Source organism: Vipera berus, assembly GCF_964194415.1.
Source record: "Vipera berus genome assembly, chromosome: 9".
NCBI lineage: Eukaryota > Metazoa > Chordata > Lepidosauria > Squamata > Viperidae > Vipera > Vipera berus.
This window is the reverse complement of record NC_138212.1, coordinates 23,313,615-23,324,155: the sequence shown is the minus strand read 5'-3', so window position 1 is coordinate 23,324,155 and position 10,541 is coordinate 23,313,615. Positions and strand designations below refer to the sequence as shown.

The 10,541-nt window shown below is 45.9% G+C and overlaps 1 protein-coding gene across 1 annotated transcript; it reads left to right on the top strand.

Annotated features, from left to right (window-relative positions):
• Nucleotides 1–212: 212 nt before the first annotated feature.
• On the top strand, nt 213–1,911 carry LSM10 (LSM10, U7 small nuclear RNA associated). Its single transcript, XM_081335427.1, has one exon. The coding sequence runs from the start codon at nt 363–365 to the stop codon at nt 738–740; it is 378 nt and encodes a 125-aa protein (XP_081191553.1). The 5' UTR covers nt 213–362; the 3' UTR covers nt 741–1,911.
• The last annotated feature ends 8,630 nt before the right edge of the window (nt 1,912–10,541 follow it).

Genomic DNA, 10,541 nt, shown 5'->3' with positions numbered 1-10,541 from the left:
AGCAATTAAACGGCGCCATGCACAACGCGAACAACCTCGTCCGCCATCGACTGAGATGGGCCGGACAACCGTGAAACCGCCTCTGTGGGGATGATGAAGGCGGGAAGCGCCTCTTCCGGGGCCGAATCTCCGTCCAGGATTCGGCCCCTCCACGCAGCCGGGCCAATGGCATCGCTCCCACTCGAGCCGACGAACTCGCCGGCCAATAGGATCGCGGATTTGGAGGCGAGGCCTCGCCGTGCAGGGGGCCTGGCGCGTTTTCGCCCCTTAGATCCGGGTCGCCGTCGGTCGGCCTTCCGAGCCGGGGCGGTGCCGGGATGCGGGTCCCGGGGTCTTCCGGCTGAGCCGCGTCCCGGGCCGCCATGGAGATCAGCCACTCGGTGAAGGAGCGCACCATCGCGGAGAACAGCCTGGTGCTGTTGCTGCAGGGCCTGCACAGCCGCGTCACCACCGTGGAGCTGCGCGACGAGAGCGTGGCCGTGGGCCGCATCGTCAACGTAGACGCCTTCATGAACGTCCGCCTGGGCGAGGCCACCTTCACCGACCGCCACGGCTGCGCCTGCCGGCTGCAGGACCTCTTCATCACCGGCAGGAACGTCCGTTACGTCCACATCCCAGACGAGGTGGACATCCGGGCCACGATCGAGCAGCAGCTGCAGCTCATCCACCGCGTCCGCACCTTCGGCGACCGAGGCAAGGGCAGGACCGAGTTCCTTCGGCCGAAGCCAGCGGGCAAGTGACCTGTCCGGTGGCAGTCGGACACGCGGAGAGCCGGTGCTGGAAACCTGCTTGCTTCAGGAGAAATGTGCCCGAGAAGACGTATCGCTCTCTTGGGAAATCCGTGGCTGCTTCCCTGCTCGGTGTGACCAAGCAGCTCCCAGGCCGGTTCAAAGGGGAATCGGAGGGTGACGTTCCTTTGTCAGAATATAAACCACCGTCTTCCAATAAGAACATTATCTTCAAAGGCTTTTCTGTTAATATTCTCTCCCCACCCTGAACTGCTTTTCCCCCCCTCAAGAATAAACTCATAAGCTTTAAAATTCAGACTGCCTGTTGAAGCAGGGAGGTGTTGGACATTTTTTTAAAGGTTTATTAATTTTCTAATTTTACATCCAAATGTTTAGGAAGCGGCATGGTGATTGGATAATCAGTAGTCCAATAACAAGATCTTTTGTACATGTCTCAGGTTACATCATCAAAAATTCCCTTTATTTCCCTTAATTACTATCACATTCAAGTTAGTACATTTCTAATTATAACACGATCAGTTAAGACATTTATCAATATATTTTTATTTATACATACCCGTGTCCTGTTTTTAAATTTTACCTATTTCAATTACAGTGTTCCAATTTAGCCTCTAAAATCCATAATACTTAGATTTTGGGTAACCCAAATTTCCTTTATTCCATTACATAGTAGTTGTCATATCCAAAATACACATATTGCTTACTTAAATACATTCGTATTTTATTTCAGATATATTCTATTTCTCATCCTAGTACCTCATCACTTAACTAATAAAGTATCCTTTATTGTATGAATCCCACTTCTGTATTATAATTCAAGACTATATTCTAATAGCTAATTTTCATTTCACTTGTAAATCTAGATCCTAAATATTAAATCAATATCTTTTAAAGTCTCCCCTTAGCCTATTAAGTGAAGTTTTAGGCTCTTCTATTATAAATCAAAAAATCCCATTTTTTAAGTCTGACTCTGGCTTTCTTTTTGTGCCAAGCAGGCTTCCATACCAGCACCTTTAAATCCTGAAGTGGATCTCCCTTCATTCCTACATGTTATTTGAGTCAAGGGAAGACCCTGAAAAGGTTGAAAGTTGTCCTGGAGGGGCAACCACTGTGAGGAGGACCTCTGACTGATCGTGGAGGGGCGGCAACCCCTCCATTTGATCCAGAGTAGCTCCTCTGGACCAACGAAGAAACAGCTGATCACTAAGCTGTTACCAGTCGAATGCCAAAATCACCACCAAGCACAACGAAAGCAATGCAGAGGGATTGGGTGAGACCTTACCTTTCTTATATCCCCAACTACTTTGCTGTGGGAGCATTTTGAAAATTTCTTCCCCCCTTTGGAATCGCATTTGCCGACCTGGGGAATTAAAGCTTTGAAAAGAAAAGAATAACTAAACTAAATAAGTAAATAATTGGACTTGCATCTCTTGGATATTTGGGGTCCCAAAAAGTTCCTATTTCTACAGGGGCCTATTACCCTATCTACTTGTTAAGCTGGAAATTTTTTTAAAAAAACTGGATAAAAGCCTAATTTGAATTTGGAAAAAGACTTTACATGCTATCAGGAATATTGTGTGGTGAAGCCTGGTATAGCAAGTGAATTTTTTTTGACTGTGAGACCTGCTTACAGACTAGATTTGTCCTTGGTACTATCTAAAAAAGATAAGAACTTGAAACAGCTGGTGGTGAAAACAACTTCTAGGAATAGTGGAGGTGAACATTTACTGACTTCTATCAAAAATAGTCTCCACTAAAGAACTATCTGTAAACACCTTATCTGTAAATACTACCGACAACTTATGGGGTAGTAAGTTGAAACCGGAAGAAGACCAGACTGAACTGACGACAAATATACTAAACCAAACATGGAGATTTGAACTATTAGGGCAACAATTCAATGAATACAAAGGAGCCAGTTCCTTTGAAAAATTGACAACTGGATGGTCTCCTAATGGAGGAAAACCGGGTGGTGAAGAGAACACTCTCCCCACACATCCGCCGGCACAGTGATCGCAAACCAGAAGCCGTGGCGGACGTCTTTTCATCCCCCCCCCCGTATGGTGGATGCCTTTGGATTACAGTAATTTCTAATCAGTCAGAAATGAAAACTGATTTTGTGGCTAATGGGTTGGATTTTCTGGAGTTTTTTGTATTTGTTCGTTCTGATTACAAAATAAGCAAAGGTTGGTAAGCAATGTCCCTTTTTTATCTGTGGAAAACCCAGACACACAAAAATGAAACAGCCCAGAATTCCAGGGTCAGTTCTTCACATTACTTCCCTTTATGGTCCCTGGCCTGTAAAAAACTACTTAAAAATAATGAGGCTCTGTCAACAAAACCATGCCTTGTTCCTGTGTATTTGAAGGCTGGATTTATGCAACACACTAGTTCTAGCAAAAATGGATTGTAGTGGGTGATAGTAATAAGTATGTTATAGGAATATTAATACTATTAGGCCATAATTTGATTTTGTTGGAACGTTATATTTTGTCAACCCGAGTTAGGCTTTGTTGCATTGTGTCTGTTAAACCATAGCGTGTCCTCTGGTAGTAGGTTGTTGCTTGCAAACTGTGTGTCAGAACCTACTCCAATCCACATCTTAGGAAAGAAAAAACTCTTGGAGACAAGATTGTCCAAGCAGGAACTTTTACTAAGACATGGATGACAGAGGATAGACAGGATCTAAAAACTATCTCACAGATCCGGTATTTTTAACACGTCCCCGAGCAAAACCCCACCCCTCAGTCCATTTGGTCAGTCCTGGATCAGTGAAGGCTCAGGTGTCAAACCCCTCGTGGGAAAGGGAGAACCCTCAGTCCATTTGCCACAATTACTTCCTTCCCTTCACATTACATCCGGAGATACAAGCCAGAATTACCCCCACCACCTTTCTTGTTTGTTCGTAAATCAGAGAGGGAGAGGATTCCTTTCATCGGCAAGAGCCAGAATGCTCCCCACCCACTTTCTTAGTTGTTCATAATTCAGAGGGAGAGGGTTCCTTTCATCGGTCTTATTGCAATGGCCAACAGGCCGGCTGAATAAACAAAAAGTTACATCTAAGGGATAGAGATGGGACAATAAACTCCCCTGTCTTCTCTTTCCTCCTTGGGAATGGCAGAATCCAGTCGGGGGTGGAGGTGAGATTTGGGTTTGCATAGAGAGGGAGTTAGAAATGAAATATAAATGGATTCTGACACTGTGAGTCTTGTTGAAGCCTGCTTGATTTAGAACTGCCTGCAAATGTGCCTAAGTGTCCCTGCAAAGGGGTTGATGGATAAGCATAGGTTGCAGATGGCTGCAACACGTACACTTCCCCAATCCCAGCTGCACATTATGCAGAGGTGTGCATCCTGAATGCTGATTGGCTGATCCAATTTCCTGTTTTTTGCTATTTGAGCGTCCCCTAGCCCGAAGGATACATTTGCAGAAATATAAATGGAACTATGCCCAAATGACAGGTGTACCATATATGTTCCCTGATGTGCAGTACTGGAGATGTCTAATCTAGGCTTGAATTATGTCCCATCTTCCCACCATTGCTGCTTTATAGTTTCTGTTTTGGGACCAGCTACCTGGGCCTTGTAGGTCTTTTTTCAGTAAATGGAGAATCTTGGTTGTTTTTCATGCCAGAAATCATAAAGTTGGAAGGAACTTTAGAATGCATTTTGTCCACATTCTACCTTAGTGCAGATTCCACTAGTGCTGGTTTAGAGTGTCATTTGCTATGATCTAGACTTTCTCCTCTTAATACACCCCAAAACAGCAATTAATTGATTGAATGAATGACATTGTTTCACATTGCTGACTCAAAGTTGTGGATTCTGTTTCAGATGGTGTACTGTCAAGCCAGGTCTCCCTGTTCAATACCCGACGGACATTTTTCTGACCGTGATGCAGATAGATTTTTATCTTGGTTTTTTTTAATATATATATTTATTAATTTTTTTATAGTCACAAGTGCTTTATATTTTATCAGCCACATATTGTCTGGGTTCTAACATTTAACTTACTAATACATGTTAAATTCCTTTCTACCTCGTTTTTCTAGCCATTGATAAAAGGTATCCCTTGTTCTAAAACACATGTCAAACTCGTGACATCACATGACATGGCGCAATGTATCGGGACAGTTTCACCATTGCCGGCAATGGGGTGGGCATGGCATCCACGTGATGCGTCCAGCTGGCAGTTTGACCCCCCCATTCTAAAATAAACTTTATCTTTTTTTCTCTTTCATTTCCAATGTCAATCTCTCCACTTCTCCACAATCTATTTTTTTTAATTAACCCTTCATTGGTAAATCTTCATTTTTCCATTGTTGAGCAAATGCAATTCTTGCTGCAGTTAATATATGTAAAAGTACATATATACACTTTTTCTTATAATTTCCTACAATTATGCCTAACACAAATAGTTCCGGCTTAAAATCCATATGGTTTTTAGTCATTTTCTCTAACCATGTGTTTATTCTTAACCAGAATCTTTTGGCTTCAGAGCAGGGCTTTTCAACCTTTTCACCCATTGTACCACTTTTAGGCTAAGGCAATATCTGAGTACCATCAGTTGCCAAGGTATCAAAAACTTAACAAAAAAAGGAAAAAAATGATAAACTACAGGTAGTCCTCAACTTACAACAATTTGCTTAGTGACTGTTTGAAGTTACAACGGCACTGGAAAAAGTGACTTGTGACGATTTTTCACACTTATGACTGTTGCAGCATCCCCAGGGTCATGTGATTTACATTCGGATGCTTGGCAACTGATTCATACTTATGACGTTCAGTGTCCCAGGGTCATGTGATCACCTTTTGCAACTTTTTGACAAGCGAAGTCAATGGCTTTGGGGGCGTTGCTAGCTCATCACTCAGGTTGCAGGGTTCCTGGGGGGGGGAAATCCATGGGTCTCTGGTGGAGGGGGGTGGGACTGAGGTGGGTGTCTTCCTTCCCTCCCTCTCTCTCATTGTCCCTACCTTTCTTCTTTCCTTCCTTCCCTCCCTCTTTGTCCCTCCCTCTTTCTCATCCCTCCCTCCCCTTTCGTCCCTTCTTTCCTTCCTTTCCTCCCTCCCTTTTCCTTTTCTTTTTAATACTGGCGCAAAGTTGAAACTTGTGCATTCAGCCCATACATTTAACGCATCCAAAACTGTCCCCTTCTGTTGCAGAACAAGAAAGGGGGCTTCGGGAACCAAAACAAAACAAAGTGCCAGGATTTCCTAACCCACCCGACACCCTCCTGGGCGGGTTGCTCGAGCTAAGCGGGATCGGGATACCCAAGAAGCAGCATTGGCATTCAAAGGAAGAGGTGCTGCTTCTGGACAAACGTTCCTCCCCCTGCCACTGCGCCTGATCCAACACCCCCCCAGCAGCCCCCTTCTGCCAGCAACACCCCCCCAGCAGCCCCATTTTGTCCCCAAGAGTCCCCTTTCAAAAGAGGATGCCAAAGCCCCCAGAGCACCACCCAGATCACCTTTCCCGTCTCCTTAGGGCCTCCCTGTCCTGCACAAACTTTGTCTACTACTTGCCATGGCCAAGCAACAGGATGACAGAGCCCAGCGAGGCGTGAACCACCTGCTTTCTGTGGAGGGGTGATCGCAGAAACCCCGCTTGAGCGGAAGGAAAGGCAGGGCTCCCTCCTTTCAACGAGCGCAAAAGACGTCTGGACGGAACAAGCCTAGCCAGGTTCTGCCAGCTAAAACTGGGCACTGGCCACCAGTCGGTACTGCGATTCTCGCTTTCTGCCCTTTTCCCAGCATGGACTCTCCCAACTCTACATGACTCCTAGTTTGGGCTCTCTGCGGGAGAAAAGCTTGCAGCAACAAAAGGTGCTTTGATGTCAGCCCCTTTGCATGGCAATGAGCCCCAGACAGACGAACAAATATCCTGGAGAAAAAGCGGAGCAGCTTAAGGCTCTGATTGTCTACCTTTCCAATCACATGATCGCCAACTTTACTTAGCCAGCGCCGCTCAGAGTTAATGGTTATGCCCAGCCAACCACCCCGGGTCTTCTTGCAAGGAAGGAAACCCCAGATGCGGAGCAAGCCAGGGAAAGTGTGTGTGTGTAGGGGGGGAATCCCCGGCTGCAATTCCAGTGCAATATTTCCTGCTTGCAAAGACTGCCTCTCTTGCAAAGACAACATCTGAGATGGGGAAACCCCCTGCCCCACTGCCTGTCTTCTTTTTTTCTGCAAGGGGGGGGAGGAGGAAGAAGGCGCAGAAGCAGCGGGCAAGATTGCAGCCCAGCCCAGAGAAGGGGAAGAAAGAGCCGGTTGGAGAATGCATCTTTCTCCCCCCATCCCCGGAGGGAGAAGCCCTCATTTCCTGCCCGCCACCCCGGCAGTGCTGCGCAAAGCTTCCAGCCACATGACACGCCTGGCTGCTTGCTGCTTGCTATGTGAAACCCCCCCCCCCCGCAGCAGCTCTGCCTTGCGCAGCTCTCCCGTTTGCATGTGCAATGGTCCTCCAATCCTGCCGGTGCCTGCAAACTGCCCACACGCCCCCTGGCCCCAGGCAGCACCTCTGCCTCGCGCAGCTCTCCCGTTCTCGCGTGCGATTGTCCTCCAACCCCTGCCAGTGCCCGCAAACCCCCCCTCCAGCCCCGGGCAGCACCTCTGCCTCACGCAGCTCTCCCATTTGCGTGTGCAATCCTCCTCCAAGCCTGCCTGCAAACTGCCCAGCCTCCCCCCTGCCTGCTTTACGCAGCTCCTCCTGGGTCCCCTGTGCCCGCCATTAACCCACCACCATGCAGGATAAGGTTGCCGCCCCCACCCCTGCCCAGATGCCCTCACCATCCCCAAGTGTATTTTACTAACTGGCTTTCAGCTGCATTCTGTTTCTCTGCTTCTCTGCCTTCCCCACATGTTTGTGGGACTATCGGTAAAAAAGAAAAAAAAGTTTTCGACTGTGGAAGAGGTCATTGTATCTCACTGGGCAGCTACTGCCTGCCTCAAGCTGGGCAGCCCCCAGCCAGTAAGGTGCTGCCCTGTCACGGTCTGTTAACCTCACAGGGTGTGTGGGGTTTAGGGTCAAAGTGGACAAGCAGATCAATAACTCTGCACCATGCAACAAACATAAGAAAATTTTAGCCCTAAAGTTGGACACTTGGAATCTTTGGACAATGACCCCCGGCCTTTCTGACGATCTGTTTATCTTTGGCGATTTTAATGCCAGACTTGGAGCTGATTATAGTTCTTCGGCCAATTGTTTAGGTCAGTTCGGTGTCAGGAAGATGAACGAAAATGGCCAATGCCTGCTGGAGCTTTGCTGCTACTATGGTTTTTCTGTTAGTAATACATTCTTTAAAACAAAGCCTCAACACAGAATCTCTTGGAGACATCCAAGATTGAAGCATTGGCACCAGCTCAACTTGATTCTTACCAGGCGCTCCAACCTTCCCAGTATTACAATCATACACAGCTACCAGGGCGCTGATTGTGATACAGACCACTCCTTGGTGTGCAGCGAAATAAAACTGAAAACAAAGAGATTGCATCACTTGAAGAAAGAAGGAAGAGCATGAAGTGACATCAGCAAGACTCACTATCAGGGCAAAGTGGAGGAATTTGCACAAGCACTCAAGGAAACTCTCCCAGGCCCGGCTGAAGCAAACGCATCTGAACGATGGGAATATTTCAAGAATGCTGCTTATAACACCACCTTGTCAGTATTTGGTAAAGGGATCAGAAAGACAGCAGATTGGTTTGAAGCCCATTTAGAGGAGCTGATGCCAGCCATCGAGGAAAAAATGAGAGTTCTAATTGCATATAAAGCCTGTTCTAGTGAGCACAACCTACAGGCTCTGCGAGCTGCTCATAGCAAAGTCAAACAGACCGCCAGAAGATGTGCTAATGACTATTGGCTGCAGCTTTGCTCTCGGATCCAGATAGCAGCTGACACAGGGGATCATCAAGAAGCTGACTGACTTGAAATTTTCCCCCTCCATCTGCGATTGGATGCAAGACTTTCTCAGGGACCGGTTACAAACAGCGAGGGTTGGGTCTGCTTTGTCCACCCCCCTGAAGCTTTGCATCGGTTCTCCACAGGGCTGTGTGCTTAGCCCCTATCTGTACTCTTTGTACACATATGACTGTGTATCATCTGACACATCTACTGCGATAATTAAGTTCGCAGATGTTACTACCATGGTGGGTCTTATTACAGGTGGGGATGAGACAGCATACAGGGTGAAGGTACAAAAACTATCCATATGGTGTTGTAACAACATCTTGCACCTGAACATCGGCAAGACGAAAGAGATGGTGCTAGACCTCCGGAGGAAAAAGGAGGAACCTGCCCCACTTTACATGGGGGAGGACTGTGTGGAGAGAGTTTCCTCCTATAAATTTCTGGGAGTCTATCTCTGCAAAGATCTTACCTGGAAAGTTAATATAACCCAAGTGGCCAGAAAGGCCCAACAAAGACTTCACTTTCTCAGGGTCTTGTGGAAGAACAGAGTAGAACAACGGCTAATGACCATCTTTTACCGGTCTACTATAGAAAGTGTCCTCTCATACTGTATTGTGGTTTGGTATGCTGGTCTGACAGCCGTGGATAGGAAAGCATTACAGAGGGTGGTAAGCACAGCACAAGACATTGTGGGCTGTCCCCTGACACCACTGGATGACATCGCCAGGGCTCACTGCCTTGGAAGAGTGAGGAAAATTCTCAGGGATGACTCACACCCTGGACAGTATCTCTTTACTCTCCTACCACTGGGTAGATTATAGAATAAAATACAAAAATACAAAAGCAAATAGGACAGGGGAAAAGGGGGGGAAAAGTGAGGGGGAGAAGGGAAAAAGAACAGACTTCCTCTGTTGCAGTAGAAGGAAGCATTAACATTGAACCTCAACTTTTTACTTTTCCATAATATTATAACAACCAATGAATCTAATACAACAACAACTTTATTGATTAGCCCTTGGGCCATATCAAAGTACAAAGTTCCAGCAACAAACCGTCACCAAAACTTGATAAAAGCAATCCAAAATGGACTTTGATAAAATACAATTTAAAATGGAATTAAAATACAATTTAAGTTGAAATAGTAATAAAATACAAATTGAAGATATAGATAAAATATGATAACAATGAATCTAATAAGTAAAACCCAAAATTCCCCCCCCTTTTTTTAGTCATCAAGTTTTTGACACCTTGCTAAGCACTGGTGGTACTCAAATATTGTCATGTCCTAAAAGTGGTACAATCTGTGAAAAGGTTGAAAAGCTCTGTTCTAGTCTAACCCCCTGCTCAAGCAGAAGATCTTATACCATTCCAAATAAGTGGCTGTCCAGTCTCTTCTTAAAAGCCTCCAGTGATGGAGCACCCACAATTTCTAAAGGTAAGCCATTCCACTGGCTAATGATGAACGTATGATGAACTTCTTCATATTTATTAATATGCACTACTACTGGTCAGCTGTTTCTCTCTCTCTCTCTCTCTCTCTCTCTCTCACACACACACACACACACACACACACACTTACTCTGAAAATAGGCCACTCACCCTTCCTGTGAAAACAGGCTGCTCGCCTGTGTTGTCCTCTGAATCAAAACACTAGATAGGAAAATGAATTAGAGGTTGCTTCAGAACCGCTCCCATCATATCTCACCTTGGCTCTCACTGCCTGAGAACAGATGCTCCACATTTGGGAAACTTTTCAGATAGATTTACTGTACAATCATTCTGAAAATAGCTGCACTTTGGATTTTGACAATACAGATATCCTCAATTACCATTGTCAGGATCCACCTCAATCCACATCTTAGGAAATAAGAACTCTTGGATGCAAGTTTA